The sequence below is a fragment of the Perissodus microlepis genome, chromosome 1 (assembly GCF_051167445.1).
Source record: "Perissodus microlepis isolate ML-2025 ecotype Zambia chromosome 1, ASM5116744v1, whole genome shotgun sequence".
Lineage (NCBI taxonomy): Eukaryota > Metazoa > Chordata > Actinopteri > Cichliformes > Cichlidae > Perissodus > Perissodus microlepis.
The window spans coordinates 11,748,138-11,765,623 of record NC_140461.1 but is presented as its reverse complement, the minus strand read 5'-3'; the positions used below and the strand labels follow the sequence as shown (position 1 = coordinate 11,765,623).

The 17,486-nt window shown below is 41.9% G+C and overlaps 1 protein-coding gene across 2 annotated transcripts; it reads right to left on the bottom strand.

Annotated features, from left to right (window-relative positions):
- Positions 1-224: 224 nt before the first annotated feature.
- Positions 225-16,991, bottom strand: onecut1 (one cut homeobox 1). 2 transcript variants are annotated; one of them, XM_084929943.1, is made up of 2 exons: positions 10,173-16,991; positions 225-5,685 (listed from the first exon to the last, which is right to left on the bottom strand). In XM_084929943.1, exons 1-2 carry the CDS (start codon positions 11,251-11,253, stop codon positions 5,396-5,398), a joined length of 1,371 nt encoding a protein of 456 aa, XP_084786069.1. In that variant the 5' UTR covers positions 11,254-16,991; the 3' UTR covers positions 225-5,395. The 2 variants fall into 2 exon arrangements, with proteins under 2 accessions (XP_084786069.1, XP_084786077.1); XM_084929951.1 differs by having other exon boundaries at positions 10,188-16,991.
- Between the last annotated feature and the right edge of the window lie 495 nt (positions 16,992-17,486).

Below are 17,486 nucleotides of genomic sequence, written 5' to 3'. Positions count from 1 at the left end.
CCTGTGCAAATGAAGCCTCTAACCTTGAGGATCTATCTTCTGAAACTACTTGTCATGCAGGTTGACATCCAAGACAGACTCATATACCTGGATGTTTCCTACATGCCGATTCAATTTGAAGTTTTATTGATTCAATTTGTCCGTCTGAGCAAAAAAAGACAAAACCTAGTAAAAAGAAAATTAAAGTAACAATGTTAATAATACAACAGCAAAGATTCAGAAGCTGGAAATACCAACAGTTTATTTTCTACTTTTTGTGACTACAGAAATGTTGAAACATTTGAACACTGAAAAAAGCTGAATGACATCATCACTTGCTTCTCAATTTTCTTTCTTTTTTATCATTTGCTTAGCAATCACAACAGATGATATTGCACGGCACTGAGAAAGCAGTAGCAAAGCCTGGGAAACAGCAATGACAAATCAAGTCATGAGACATGGAGTTTTACATCTGAGAGTAACACCGACAGTATTGCCTCTCTGGCATACACGCACGCACGCACGCACGCACACACACAAACACGCACACACACACACACACACACACACTGACACGCAGACTAAAAACCGAAGAAGCACTGTGAGTTGATAAGGAGGTCAAAAGAAAGAGATCGAGTCTGACAAGAGCACAAGGCTGACAAGAGCAAGGAGATTTCATTTTGAAATGCAAGTGCAAAATGAACTTCTACTGTAATTTATTCCTAAATGTCTATGACAACAATTATGCTTGTTTATCAAAACCCTTCAAGCATCTTTGTATATGAATAGCTGGAGGACACCCCTCTGCGGGTGGGAAACTAGTTCCCCAGCGTAAGAGATCCAGATGATTGTCTTAGGTGCTGCAGTATTATTATGAGACTTGTAGCCAAGCTACCCATCATATGGGAACTCCTTATGGGCAAAACAAATAATAAGAGAGGAATTAGGAAACAGGAAAACATAGGCCCACGCTGCATTATCCTTTTGTTCACTTTACAGGCCTTTTTATGTAAAATTAAAGCATCTGTACTTATTCATTCAAGACACAATGAATGCATAACATCCTGATGTAATCTGTCATGGACATTTTGGTGATGACCCCTTAGTCCGTGGAGACTCTGTGCTGTCTGAGCATGACAGAGAGGAAACAGTACTAACAGTGCGGCCTCTGATACCCAGAGACCTACTGTTTTAAAATGTACCAGTCAGCCACACACATGCATACACATCAGCAAAAAGCTTGACAATATGCAGTACAAACACATTAGACAATGGGCAACGACAGAATCAAAGAGATGCATGCAAATGAGCTCACATACAAACTTGCATACTTCAGCAGTACTTGACATTTGAGGCTCACGCTCACATTCACAGACAGAAAAACAGAAGAGCAATCTGAATAATCGTCCCCATACACGCTCGCACACGGATTCCTTGGTAAGGTTCTTTGCAGTTTTATTAGACTTTGCTTATAGTCATTACACGAGTACGTACCAAAAGAACAGATACTAGATGGAGCAAGGCGGCGGTGCCACGGCAATAAAAACAGACCCAGCTCCGCGGCACAGCCCCTGGCAGACCGGCTGCCCAGCCTAAACTCCACCTCACTCTGTGTATGAGACAGCAAAGTGAGCGGGGCTTGCAGCCCTCGTTTCAAATGCTCCAGATTGTACATTGAACAGGAGATTCCCCACATGGTAGAGTAAGCTTGCCTACATAGCCCTACGCCTTCTACATTCTATACCCGTGCGAATGGCAAATCAAAACTCAACAAGTCTACCTCACAAATGCCAGTGCTTTTCAACATTATACATATTTTTTTTCCAATTTTTGGTTTGTTTTAAAAATCTTTGGATGTGCAGTAATACCCATAAAATAAGTGTTTTTAAAAAGTCAAAAGAATAGAAAAACACACACACGTACACACTGCTTTTTGCCAACTGTTCAACAAAGTAGCTCCTGTATAACTTTGTCTGCATTGGCAAATCAACTGTCTTGGTTTCTGGCAGTGTTTAAAACACACATTGAAATGCCGGCTAGGATTTAGCTGAAGAAGAATAAAAACTACTCCTTTGTTATATCTAAGCATGGGAAATAAGGCTGTAACATAAATGGTCTTTTTTGTTTCTTTTCTTTTTTCCAAAAACCTACTATATACAAATCTAGAGTTTCTACAAATGCATAAATTAAAGTAGTGGTTAACCAATACAAAAATGCAATTAAATTAAAATCACAACACAGAAGTAGAGAAAAGGGAAAATATGAACACAATATCACAGCAGTTGGTTTTACCCTGTAAAAGCAATAGTCTACCATCATAATATTGGCATAACCCAGTGTCCGATAAAAAATACGCTTCTCCCTCCATCCCAAAAGTTTCCTACATCAACCCTGAAACTTGTCCTCCATGTCTTGAAACAGAGCACTTCTGCCAAAAAACAAAACAGAACAAAAAACAGCAACTTCAAAATAGATAATCATACAGCTTTTTGAAGTAACAATAACAATTACCACACAAGTGGAGTTCTGCCTAACTCACAGATAGACGTCTCAATGCAGAACTCAAAGGAATTATTACTATGAGGTATTCAGACACATTGGTAAAGACATGCACGGCCAGAGTGCTGGACCTTCCTACACACAGCAGAGAGACAAGCAAGGTTAAGGGAAAGAGGGATGGAGGGATGAAGGGCGGGCAGGGGAGAGGATAAACAAAGACCTTTGGTTTAAACTGTAGAAGTGGACAACAAAAATTCCTTTGGTATGTTTTCATTGCATGGTTGCGCTGGCGAAAGCACCACGGTGTGATTAAAGAAAAAAATCTTCTCATTGTTTCTTCAGTAGTGGCCCTTCTACAGGCTGAGGTATTCACAGAGTCAAAGGTGAGAGGTCAACAGCGGTTTAACACTTTGGTTCAAGCAAGGCACTCGTCCTGGGAGTTTTAGAAAGATTGCAACACGTCTGCTTCTACTTTCAGGAACATGTCTGCCTATAGTTGAGTCATCAACTCTGCCCATGGCTATGTCAGGTTGTCTGCCTGTTGTAAGGTGAAGATGTCTGACCTATTTGTTGGATCAATATTATCAGCCTATAGATACACACTAACAGGCAGGCCAGGTGGAAATAAAGCTGCAACACTGAGAGCTCTGGTGGGGTAAGGCTTCAGATGCAAATTTAAAATCATTAATGAACCAAACTAAAAGCCTTTCCTGTCAACAAAGTGGTAGACAGTAATGTGTTTCTGTTATGAACAACCACTGATCACATTACTAATAAGGTAGTTGTACCCCACAGGCACCAGTATGGCTGATTGTGTGTATCTAAGGCTAGTTCAGCACATCTGCCTATAGCTACATCAGTATGACTATCTATGGAGCTGTAATCAGAGCACAGTTGAAGCAAGAGCACGCATAGCGGGGGTGCATGGGTTGAGTGCAGGTGGGAGGGGGAGAAAGAGGAGGAGAAAGGAGAAGGGAAAAAGAGACAGGAGATAGGGGGGAGGGGACACATACATCACATCTTTGAACACCACTCATAGAGGCCGTGCAATGAGAAAAAATCTTTGGTTATCTTTGGTATCATCAAAGTGATAAAAATCACGTATGGAACTTGAGTGAGGTAGCATCTTTGGTTCACACTATAAAACATCAGCAGGTCTTGACACATTTTTTTTTTGGTTTCTTGTCGTCTTTTTGGTTTTTCTCTCAGAGATAAAGAAAAAGCAGCTCTCTCTTGCCTCTCCTTCAGCGCTTGTTCTGATGAATGTAGAGCTGCTAACCCTGGCCATGAAGAGGATGACGGCAAGGGGCCAGCGTAATATATCTAATGCTATGCTGCCCTGGGCCAGCCCTGTGTAGTGCTTTCCTCCTAGTGCTGAAATGCATAGCTTACTAGGAGAGTGGAGGCAGGGAGGGGAGGAAGTGCAGGGTGGATTGGCAGCAGGCAGGGAGCGGGGGTGCTTTCGTATTCAGGTGACAAGCTGACATTGCTGTGTAAGCGCCTGAAAGTGATTTGATCATTGATATCATCTCCTCCGCCCAACATCTTTGATGAGGAGATAAAATCAAATACATATGCACCACCAGAGGCACTGTGGTTTTGACACTCTCCCTCACACAGTGTCAAAACCACACATAGATCCAGTAGCTTGTGTTTTACATAGAAAACTGAAGAGATTTGTCTTTGACAGGTGCTGGATTTTGAACACATAAAGTAGAACTAAACCTGCCGGCATTAGCTAAGCAGATTAGAAGGATTAGATGTAGCTGTAATGACTAACCTTAACATTGAGTACAATGATCATAATTCAGGAGAGTGTCTGCGAAGTTAAAAGTGGTATAGTCTATTTCTTTCCAAGAAGGCATCTATAAGGCAAATATCAATAGTTAATTTTTAGGGTTATACCATAGAGTATTTCCGTTTGCAGGGAGCAAATATTTAAACGTGACTCAAAATGTTCTGTGGAGAAGGAGAAGTATGATTTCCTTCTTGGTGGAGCACACTAACAGTCTGTCTCAGGAGGTAAGGGAGGAAAACAGGTAAAAAATACTTTTATCAACTACAAAATATATTCTTTGGTCAAATTACTTCATAGGATGTTCTTAAGTGGTTTGATTTCTAAACTGCAAAAGAGGCTTCAAGGTGTAGAAGGCTTTGGTTTTTCTTTTTTGAATTATTCAATGCCTCAGCATGTTGGAAGAAAGCACTACCATGTGGGTTGATGTTAGGCATTTTTTTCTATTTGGTTTGGTTTAGGGTTGGACCTTTTGGTTTTAGGGTTAGCAGTCTACGCATGGACATTTCCCTGTCTGTCTGGAATGCTTGATAAAAAGACAGACAGTTGGACAAACAGTAAGACAGTCCGCTCCACTGATCCGAACAAGGTTGCACAACAATCCAGTCTCTCCTGTGGGATTTTTTTTTCTTTAAAGTTGATTGGCCAATCCCACTGGAGCTCCACATTCTGGCTGTTTTCGAGGCCGTGGACAACTGCAGATCAGACTGTCAAGAGGCTGATTAAACCTCTGTTTAGGGACCCATCATCAAAACCAACCAATCAGATTAAAGATAACAGTGGCGAATGATAGATTCATACAGGGTGGGGAGGTGAGGGGAGGGTGTAATAAAGCTAGAGACCAGTGACAGCGAGTGTGTGTGTGAGGGGGAGTAAAACTATAGTCTTTTTGCAGTATGTTACACATAAATGTGTTGCTAAAACAAACATTGTAAAGCAGGTCAAAGGAGAAGTCTTTGGTTTGTTTTTTCATCTTTGGATACTATAAATATCAATATAGTACAGGTTTAAGGGCAAAACGTTGCTTCAAGGTCTTTTTTAAGTTTTCTTTGTTTCTCTTAAGTTTTAAAGCTTTTCCACCGAGGTTGAGTCAGTCCATGAGTTGGTCAAATCAGTCCTTCTTCAGGCTTTGGTGCAGGCGTTGGGGCCAGAGTTGGCTGAGTGACCAGAGCCGTCATCCACCCACTTATCTAGGCTCCGGCGGCGTGCGTTCATAAAGAAGTTGCTGACTGTAGCCAGCTCGAGGCCCAGCTGTTGAGCAATGGTGAGTTGCAGCTCTTTGGATGGACGCTTGTTCTCTTTGAAGATGGCATGGAGTGTCCGCCGCTGCACATCTGTGAACACAAGCCGGGGCTTCTTGGTCACATTTCCCCGCTCGCTTCTGCCGTGGTCCTGTTCCTTACGCTTACATGCTGTGGAGATTTTAGCAAAGAGACATACAGAGAGAGAGGGGATTTGTGAGAGAGGGCAGAAGACAGAAAAACGAGAATCACAACTTATCCTGGGATTTTAAAAAGTCCTGAGTAAAGAGTGTGGCCTGAACCTTGAATTGGTTCTTTTCCACAATATTAGGCTGGGGGAGGCAGGTTGTAGGTTTCCACTCTAACTCTGCAAAGTCCTCAGTGATGATCACAAGTACTTCAAATGCTAAAATGTTGTTTTATCTTCATAAAAAGTAAAACAGAGGTTTTGTATGTGACAATTTGTATTTTTCCCTTTTGTATCCTGATTGTCAAGACCTGAGACCTGTTCAAAATACAGAAATTACATATTCTGATAACATAGGATTGGGGTCAGGGGTACTTAATCCTCTAGGGACTAAATGTGCTAAACTAATGTGATTATCTAAAGCCAATCCAAGCCTCTTTACTGTGTAATGTTATACAGAAGTCAATTTGGATCTACTCTGATATGGACTTTTCAGGTCCTATGGATACACATGCAGCTGAAATTTGTTTTTAGTGATGCCAACATGAAGAATATTCAGTTGTATCAAGAACCAAATTATACACAAGTTCTTATTTGTATATCTCTTTAATTTCCTTTAATTCCTAGAAACATATATTTTTCTTGTGTTTCATGCTTGCTCTAATAAAATATTAGCCTTCAATGTAAACGATGCACAGCCTGTTTTGAAAGCTTCCTTATGTTTGATGTAGCTTGTGTGTGGTTTGAGTTTGGTGAAATCAAGTAAACTGTCTTTGCTGGTCTAAGCAAATTTTTGGATACTATTTCATATTTCACATTTTTGGATACTAAACCAGTAGAACTGGTAATTGAAAGGTTTTATCAACACCACATTTTTCACAGACACATTTCTATTACGGTTTTTGCATCATTTACTCTGAAAGAATCACACAGCCTGATTGTTGGAAGTAGTGCTATTTTTGTTCAAAACTCCTCATTTCAGATTTTTTAAAAGGTATATGGGATATAATAGCAAAATTAGACTCATAGATCCACATAGACCCTCTTTTGATTCAGGCACCAAAGATTTCGTGGGTCCAGAAAAAGAGCAATCAGCAGGAAGCATGCCAGAACAATGAGCGCTGTCCACGGTGCTGAAAGCAATGTCCCCCGCAGGTGACGTAGATAAATAAAGAAAATGGCCTAGAGATGATTTTATACTGGAAAAACAAAAACGTGGGAATCCATCTGATAAAAAGTCAAACTTCAGTTAATCTGAACTCTTTGCTACATGGCTACAGCTTTTTTTTTATTAACACCTCAAGCTCCAGTCATTTAAACAGAGAGTGAGGTCAGACCAGGAGGGGGCAGACGCGGGCTGCTAAGGTGAGACCAAATATGGGCTCACTGGGGAAATTAATGAACAACACATCACAACCACAAAACAATTCTCCGACCAGCACCGATTAATTTTGCAAAGTGCACGGAGTAAACAAACGCATTTCATGAGTCAACCCGAGACAACGTGGTGAAAACAGAAAACTTCGATCAGCCAAATTTAGACACCTTTTTAAAAAAAAAAAGGATATGTAGAGGAGAACAACTACAGTAAGTGCTTCCCTCACTAATAAACTAATAAAATGACTTCCCGTTCTATATTGTAGTAAAGCACTACATATTGTCGTTAAACTCTACTTTATTCCTCTTGTTGTTCTTAGTTTTGATGTATTATCTCCAAATGAAAGCTTAAGTAACACTACGCGATACTTTAAAAACGATTAGAATTATAAAATCAAAAGAGGACCTGCCCCCCCCGCCGAGATCTCACATGATACATGATTTCTAATTTCAAGCACTTTCTTCAGCATGTGCTAAAGTACAGCGAAGCGGCCTGTTAGCATGACCATAAAGTGGAGTGGGCCTATAATTGTGAGTATGAGCAGCCCGTTGTCTCCAGTACAGGTAAATATTAACAGAGGGCCGGAGCTCCTCGTGTAAGGGTTGCAATAAATCAGCACGAGTGAAGGCCACTCAGACAGCAGGAGCCAGCACAGAGGAGCCCGACCCCGCACGGGAGGCCCGCGAAGACAGGGAGCTTTCCCAGGACCGATGGGAACATAACAACGGCCTCGTTATCGGGCTAATCACACACACACACACACACACACACACACACACACACACACACACACACACACACACACACACACCGCTGCTGCTCCCGGCTAATCATTACAAACACGAGATAACTCCACACACTGAAACAGACTGCACACATAGCGTGTACTGACACAATGTGACGAAAGCCCCGCGTTTCATAACCGTACAGAGAACAACAAACAGACATCTGAGCTGAAAACGTAGCGAAGATTTAGCCCAGCGTGTATTTATTTCAAGAATCTACATCCCGATTAAGTGGAAGTAGATAATTATTCACCAAGAATAATAAAAAGGAAAAAAAAGAAAACACAACCAACATCAAGAAAGGTCTATGCAATCACAGCTTCTTTCCAAAAAAAAAAAAAAAGTTGTAATGAATTCCTAACTGATGCGCTGTCTGGAGTGGGTTCTCTCCTCACTTTTATATTCCATTGTATTCTATTTTATTCTATTCCATTCCACACATACAAATATTCAGATGGGTAATTGAATACGTGGGAAAACGAGAGAAGGCCCAAGATTAATTTCAGAAGCCTAAAATCAATGAACAGATCAAATCTACCTCAGCACAAGATCACATATCCAGTTCACACAGGAACGAACGGATCAATAAAATGTCGCTCAGACTATTTTATTCTGAATTTATTTAATTTTTAACTCTATTTTTCCCCTCTTTCTCCATTATCCATCTTCTTTATCAGACATTTTCTAAATAAAACTCGCAATTGATATTTTGGTACTTTTTTTGGCCAACCCCCCCAAAATAATAATAAAAAAAAAATCAACAAAAACAAGAGTTTATACAGTTTAAATATGTTTTTTTTAAGTTAGGTAACATCGACAAAGAAAAATACAACAATAACTGAAGCAGGCCTGTTACATTTTCCCTGCACTGTATGAATATCCATTTCTCTGAAAAATAAAATCAGAGCTTTAACGATACAAGTCAATATGCTGCTGGTCTGAGTTTAGTTTTAATTATATGCTCATTCCACTAATGATAAAATGATGCAAATGCAATATCAAATATGTGTGTGCTTCAAATATGTGTGTGCACGTGTGTTTCACTCATTTTCCACTGATAAAATCTCATCTTCAAAACACACACACACACACACACACACGCACATCAGTAGCAGCAGATGGGAAAACTGAAAAATAATCAATTGTGATTACACTGATGTGCACACGCGCGAGCATACACGTGCACAAAAGCGCGCACTTTCCACCGTGTAGCCTCACTTTTCAAAAAGCACAAAAGCCCCATTTGTAGGTCATTGATCGGGCCTATAAACGTAAAAAAAATCTATTGGGTCTATGTGAACGCGCACGTGCTATTTGGGCCTCGCTGGGCGCCTTAATCGACTCGTGCGTACCACAGGGACAAATTAATACAGAGGTCTATCAGTTAATTAGAGAAACTTCAACGAAGTCAGGGTTTGTTCACCAGCTAAACACGAACACGTGCTCTTTTCAGTTCTTTTCTGCTGAGGAACTGAAGTCTCTAATTTTGCCAAAGAGAGCTCCAAACGTCTTTACACCAACTAAATAATGCAAGACTCCGGCGTCGCTTTGATTCGGTTTATGACAAACTCCCAGGAACACGTGCACACACACTCTGTGTTTACATCAAGGGCAACTCCAAAAAAAGGAGCTGATCGGTTGCATCTACACCAAAATAAACACGTTCCTAACGATTTCTGGGAGAAGGATCAGTTTACGCACACAGTCCAGCGGTCGATATTTTGAGGTAAAATGACATGAGTACTTGTTCCACACAAGCCCCAAAATCAGTGTAGAGACAGAAAAGGGATGCGTATTGATGTCAGGCCAGTCTCTGCACGGTCTTCAGCTCAGTGAAGTTTGTTTTCGGCTCTAATTCCTCCTGTTGTTTATCTGACTGTATGTTGAATTTAACCACTCAACATAAATCTACGTTTAAAAAATATATAAGGCCATATCTATAGTAACCAGGGCCAACTTTTCCCGATTCCGTCCTAAAGCTGATATCATTTGACTTCCAGCATCTGGAGGCAAGTAGAGAGATTACAAGTTATACATATCTTTTAAAGACCTATCCAGCACAGAGGAAACGCCAGTCCTGAATGTGACTCTTATTTGAATTTGAATGTCTTACAGTTGGTTTGCTATATTTTTTTTCCCAGTATAGCAAAAAACAAACTACAAGCCCAGTTTCAATTCCTCTCTCCATTGCTCAGCACAAGATAACATTCAGCGCCAGTGACCTTCTGTGCCAAATTACAGCCATTTGCCGATCGTTTATTTTTCTTTGGAAATCAATGAAAAGATGAAAGCAAAAATGGGGCTTTACCGAGGCTTCGCTCACCTGCGAGCCTGAGCGCACTCATGCGTTGGAACTCAGGCTCCTGCAGCCATTTCCACATGCGGCGGAAGGTCTCTCTGCCGGACTTAAGCTTGGACCAGGGTTTGGGGTTTCGCAGCAAGTCGGACAGGGTCCCTTGGGACCTGCACAGGACCCGCTGGGCAAAGATGGCCTGAGGGATGCTGTAGCGCTTCAGCTCTGTGGTGATCCTCTGCGCCACCTCTTTGGTATTCACCTCCTCCATCTGTCCCCCAGAAACACCACCCCCTCCACCGCCGCCCCCTTGCTGCCCGGGCCCGGAGGCCTGCTCCCGGCTGTTCCCCAGCACTTGGCCGTGGCCCTGCGCGCCAAGGTGGGCGTGCGGATGGTGATGGAGGCCGTTGATTTGTACCATACCAGCTGAGGAGCTCATGTGCTGCTCCGCATGTCTGCTGAGCATGGCCGGATGGTGAGCCTCGAACCCGCTCGGGGTGAGCATCTTCTCACCAGGCATAGCGGCACCAGGATGAGCGTAGGGGGGGATGCCGGCCTGGGACGTGTGTATGCTGGCCAGACCGGAACCGGATAACGGGGAGAGGCTCTGGCCCATGCACGGATCCTTGTGATGATATGCGGGATACAGACTGTTCATAGGCGCCAGACTCCGGTCCTCTCGCATCAGCGTGAAACTGCCGCTGACATTTCCGGGGATCCTCTGGTGCGGGTGCGGGTGCGGGTGAGGATGATGTGGATGGTGGTGGTGATGATGATGGGGAGGAAACTTGTCGGACACGGTGGAGATGGGGGGTAAGGGCTGCAGGGGGGTTAGGGTAGTGTAAGTGCTGCTCGCGCTCATGCCAGGGGGGGCTTCACACATGCTGATGGCTGGATGCAAGTGTCCAGAGTGGCTGGGGTGATAGTCTCCGGTGTCGAGCAGGGTCGCCATGCCCATAGCACGGTGGCTTAAACCCCTAGGGCTCGGACGAGAATGTGGACTGTGGCCACTCAGCAGCTCTCCGTGACCGGACACGGACTCATGGCTCACTCCGTGCAGGTCGCCAATATTCTCCATCGACAGCTGTGCGTTCATGATCCGGGCAGCGCTGTGGACAAACCATCTATCTGACCTACCCCAGTTAGCTGATGTCCAGAAGTCCTCACGTCCAGTAAAAGTTCAAATTTCTTTTGTTGTTGTTTTTTTCTTGCAGTAGCCTCCTTTGCTATTGCCTCTTCTCTGTCCTTACATTCACCTATTTCATTATTCCCCTACCTCGCACGCTGTTTTGCAGAATGAAAACTCCTCTTCCGAGTCCCCCTTTGCTTGACAGTTGTTGTTGTTGTTTTTTTTAAAATAATTACTCTCTTAATTTTCTGATTCTCGTTATAATTCAAGCCCCCCCACCACCAACCAGCTGTCCTTGCGCTCCGGTCGGGTGCCGCGCCATCTCTCTAGCAGTGTGTCTCCAGCCCCTGTTCCACCGCAGCACAGCTCACTGTCTACACATGCGCAAAGGGGACACCCATCTCCACTCGTATTCTCTCTCTTTCTGTCTCTCTCTCTCTCCCTTTCAGGCACACGCGTACACACACCGCCCCATTCTCTGACGTCAGGTACCTTATTAAGGAAGGATGGTATGAAAAGCTGCTCACAGCTATTAGAACTATTCAGGACCCTTTAGCGTTTGCTGCAAATGCTAATAATGCTAATAGAGAGAGCTCACATTAAAGCCCTACGAAATCTGCTCATGGATGCTGACTGAGTACACAGCTATATCGTTAATTATCAGCTCTTATTTAGAAAATGTTAAATTCATTAAGGCTGTAATGAGGCTTCACCTTCAGTCCTCCTTAAACTATTAACCGCAAATGAAGTAAACTTCCGGGTTCATATGGAGTTGATTTTTAACCGGTGAGTCTGGGATCCAAAACCTCCAAAACTCCCAAACAAAACAACAACGACACTTAATTCCTTTCGACGAAGCAGAAACGGTCGCCACAGAAATCAAAGCAGGATGAGTTAATTGTTCCCTAAAAGGCTGTCAATAAAGTCACAGCCTGTATATATTCATAAGCATCAAATACATCCATTCTTTTATCATTATTAGTCAGCTGCCCCAACCCGCCCCCACAACCGTGCCAAATATGTGGCAGTTTAACCAAACGAAGACCGTAGTACCTTCTCTTTTGATAGAAAAAGATGAGCAGATGTGTCTATTGTCCAACTATTAGGCTTAACGAACCAAGCCCAGCATGTGTGCATGAGTGTGCATGTGTGAGTGTGTGGGGGGCATATTTAATCCTTGTGCTTTAGAACTATTTGAGGATATAGTATGGCCATTAAACGGTGATAATAAAAATACAACACCCACATGTTATTTAGTCAATTAAGAACATTTGTTTTTTATTTGCAGAAACTTCTCAGAAATTTACACACGCATACACACACGTGTGCATTCACGGCAGGTGTGTACAATCCAGTCCCACCGATGGAAATCACGTGCTGACACGTAACATGACTACGTGTCCCTGTGTTGTTGTTGATGTTGTGGTGCACTTTGCATGAGTGTCCAACCCCCTCAAACCTGCAGCCTGACAAGAGCCCGCCCCCGCTTACATTTAAGTTACACGTCAAGGGCCGTTTAGCCTAATAGAGCGGTAGCGCAGGGCGTCCTCAGCCGGCCGAGGTGACAGCTTGCAGCGGTCAGTGTCCTTCTGGACCCCCTGCTGAATGAGGGACATGTCAAAGGTGACGCTTCAAGACTCCCAAAGCCAACATCTGCGGGGGGACAGATTAACCTTTCAGACTTTTCCCTGTTATGGACCTGCTAGGGGCCCCGCATCTGTCAGGGCCCCCACAATAGACCCTGCGCTCGGTTGAACGAGTTAAATAAAAGAAAAGAAAGAAAGAGAGAGAGAGAAGTTAAACTGCCTCTGATGTGAAGTCAATGTCAACGGCGTGTGTGTGACGTGTGTCGAGACAAAAGGACACTAATTCCTCGAAGTGTGGCTGTCCAACCGTGCAGACCTGCGGACATAATAGACTTTGGAGGGAGGAAAATAGAGCTGACGACAGGAAAACAAAAAACACTAAATAAAATTATGTTAATTTAACAATAGCACCAACTTATTCCACACTGAGGCATCTGGTTTTATTTCAAGCAGAATTTATTCTAAAATTCTAAAATTTTAAATACAATTTATTCTGTAAACAAATACTCAATTTCTCCCAATAAAACTTTTGATATTTTCGCGTCTGTTTTTATTTTTGATGCGCTCTCCTCGCACAAGCAAACGAGATCCAACAGGGCTAAGGTTTGGCCTTACTTGGAAGCAAACCTCATCTACACATTCTCATACGGATCGATAGGCTTCTGCCATGTCTGCACGACCTGAGCTGTGTGTTTATGTGTGTTGGCTTTCTGTGGCCATTGTGCCGAGATAGGCCAAACCTTACGAGGCTGTGACATTTGCTTTGCAGAGAATATAAGGGACACGGTTTTCTGAGCACTTCTGAAAGAGGATACATTTCAAGCGGAATTCAATTCAATTAGCACAAAAGAAACAGAAGCAGAGACCAAAGTGTGCCACAGATCCATACATGCGCGGATGAAGAAATACCGGCGAGTTGGAGGGAAAAATATTATATTGATCAAGTCTTATGAAATAGTGTGAGCCAAGGAAAACTTGATCCAGAGAATGGGCACTGAAAGTGCAAAATGTAGGTTTCACACTGATTATTAATCAGGGGCATAATTCCCATGAAGCCCCACAGCAGCATATCCGAGCAGCAACAATATAATGTCTGGCAGAGAGGACGGTGGATCAATATTTCAGCAGCTCTGCAAAATGACACAGCGTTGCAAGCTTTATAGATGCTCAAAATGACAATTACGGCTTGTTTAAGAATAAGCCTTTGCTAAATGGCATCTGGTGGAACTTAACTTTTATAAATGAGCCTACTTGATTTTGAGCAGTATGGTCATTGACCCTTTGCAATATAACGACGCATACATTCGGAAACTGAATCATGCTTTTGAAAATAAATCACTTCGCTTTTGTTTTATAGGTTTGAACCCATGAATTGATTTTACTGCTTCACCTCTAAAATCCCGAGATCCATAAATGGGTCCTCCTCTACATTTAGATTTTTTTTTTATTTGAATCGGGAATTTAACAGAGGGAAATATATTAAAGCCTAAATATCTGAAAACATATGAACAGATTTTTCCCTTTTTTAAAATGAAAATGTGCATTGCAGCGTTGATGGCTGTCCTTTAGAGCAAAAAGCACAGGCCTTGAAAACACACCACAGCGCGCCAATCAATACTGAATAAAATTATAATTCCTGGAGGGACTCAGGCTAAGGCCTACGATTTGTTATAATAAACCAACCTAAAAATATACGTTTTTTTTTTTTTTTGCGTAATTTGTTTGTGGGATTTTAGACAGGCGGTAATTATTTTCTCTTTGAATAATGTGATTATTTAAATGAGCAACCGGGTTATTTAAAAAACAAACAAACAAGAACACAAAACAAAAAACAAACGCCGTCTTATGGAAAATTGAAATAGTACTAAAAGTGTAGAAATTACGTTAGTTTAAGGCAGTAGGCCAGCTTTATTCTGAGGTTGAAAAGAAAAATAATAATTAAAATAAAAACAGGTCACATGAAAAACATATTACAGCCTGGTAGGAAATGGTAAACTTAGATGAAATGAAGCTAAAGAGCGATCTAAAGATTTAAAGATCTTTGAAGATCATTTTAAGAAGTTTTTGTTGAAAGTTTTTTCTTTTCTTTCTCCCCCAATAACCAGAATTTTGGAACACACACGCCTTGGGGCTGTGATGTAAAATGGCTTAAAATTTCACCCCAGATTAAGGAATTTACTTTTTATTTCCCCACCTAATTATTATAAATGCCATCATGGCCGAGCAGCAGATGCCGGACCTGCTGCCTTGCTCAGGGGTAATTCAACTGCCTCTTGTGTTATTCCGCGTCACTTGCTCTGATTCGTGCACTCATGTGAAATTAACAAGGCATCACTTTACATTAAGGTGCCCATATGCCGCCCAATTACTCCCTGTAACTTTGGTAAGACTCCAATTATGACAACAAAACCGTGTCAACGATAGCCAAACCAGCCCCACTAAATGTGCGCTTCAAATCCAAATGACCTCGTACACAAACAGGCTGTGTGGCTTTTGGAGGCGACAATAACGAGTTTAGGGAAATTGAAAATTTCTTCCAAATTTCTGAAATAAATAAATGTAATTAAAAAAAAACAACTGCTTATTGCCGTGTTTTTGTAGCCACAATCTCTCGGCTTTTCCTTTTAACTATTTTAGTTGATCCTAATTATGGTTTTCTGTACTAATAGCGAACCTGTAAATAGTGTCTTGTATTATTTGCAGTTAACACGTATAAAAGTAGCTCATGAGTAAACAGACTATACAAAGCTGCAGAATACACATTGGCACACTATGTCCTAAATATTTCTATAAACTGCAATTTGAACAAAAATCTAAACCATTGTCTTCATGTAGATGTATCTGCTGATTTAGAACATTTATAATTTGGGGTTTAATAACTAAGAATTTTATTATTATTAATATCTGCAGCACTGCGTCAGATTTGGATAAAATCTATGCATTTTATCCATGCATTAACAACAGGAGTGTGGGTATATTTTTCAATAAGAGATTTGACAGCATGCTGGCCAGCTTAACTATCTTTACAGGTGCATCGTTATCATCGCATCTAAATGATCAATTTCTCTTTAGAAATTCAAATTAATGCGAACTGTGTGTGCAACCAAAAACGTCTGAATTCTGAAGTATTTATGCATGTGTTGGTGGGTACATTGCCTCACGAACTCGTAACTATTGGGACTTATTTTCTGATGTTTTAGATAAAATGAAAATTTGAGAAACGAAGTCGAATTTCAAGCAGTTTCAGTTAATTATGAAGCAAGCCGGTAATATCGGCCACGCAGTGCGGAAATTGTATTATTTTAAGTACAGTTAAACCAACATTTAACTAGGAAAAGACCATTTTAATTGATGCCCTTGTGTAGATACTATAGACTGAAATGTGGCGCAGCTGCTTTAAGTTTGTGCGCATATGCGCCAGAGAAACACTCAGCTTGTGTGCGTCACATTCGGAAAGCACTCTTTTTTTCCACGTCTCTTCTCAACAGGGTGCCAGTCTTCAAATGTGTGCATTTAAACTCTTCTTCTTCTTCTGCGTCACACATAAACACAGACACGCACACGCACGGCCAACGCACGCACACACACACTGTAGTTCCAGACTTTAACGCAGGATCCTTTTCTGTCATGCATCTTTATCATCCTTCCAGCTCACTGCCTTACAGAAGCGCACAGAACGACAGAGCCTCAACATCAATTTACATAAGCTCTTTAACTCCAACATGCGAGCTGCAAAAAGCTGAGGATGCGCTGGCATCCTCGCGTCTCCTCCATCTATGTCCTTCCCGTCCCTTACTCTCCCTCATCCTCCTCCGGCTCTCCAAGCCTCTAGTTTTTCTCCAGAGCTGCCAGAGTCCCAAATCCTGACCGAGGTAAAGATCCTTAGCCGCTGCATGCGCCTCGTTTCCAGTCGCAAATTCGTCTCCCCGTACAAAGCCTCTCTTTTCCTGCAGCGATACCGTGCATCTCCCCGTGCTTTTCTCGATGCAGACGCATTTGAATAGCTGGCCGGTGTTGTTATGGATCCGTGCGCACTGAAAGAGAATCAGTATGCAAATTGTTTCAGTATCAATCGAAAGGTTCGATCCGCCTGAGCGTCAGCCCCTTTGGCACGAGAAGCTCCTTCGCTGCATAAATGTTTATAATGATCCCATATATTAACCCACAGTCAGATGAGAGAACAAACTGTAGTATTATTAAGACGCAGCTCAAATATTTTTTTCAGGATAAAAAAAGGGGGAAATTTAAGGAAGCAGATGAGCCTCCATGACTAAGACTTAAACATATTTTATTTGTGAAATACTCCCACAATAAGTACAATCAGGGTGTATAAGTCCCTCTGAAGCATTTATGGGCTACAATTAATATTCAATCAATATTTATTTTTCTCTTCTCACTTATGCTTATATTTGTGCAAATATATACATATATTTAGAATAAAGAGAGAGAGAGAGAGATTGAAGCATTACAGCACAAGTTTAATCTTTGCAATCTCAAAATAAGCACTTGAAATAATCTTCTACAAATATGAGCCAACTACTGTCTTACTTTTTTGGCATCACGTGGTTGGACTGAAATAGCTTTCTGTGGTCTGTCAGTGCGGTCATGTATGGT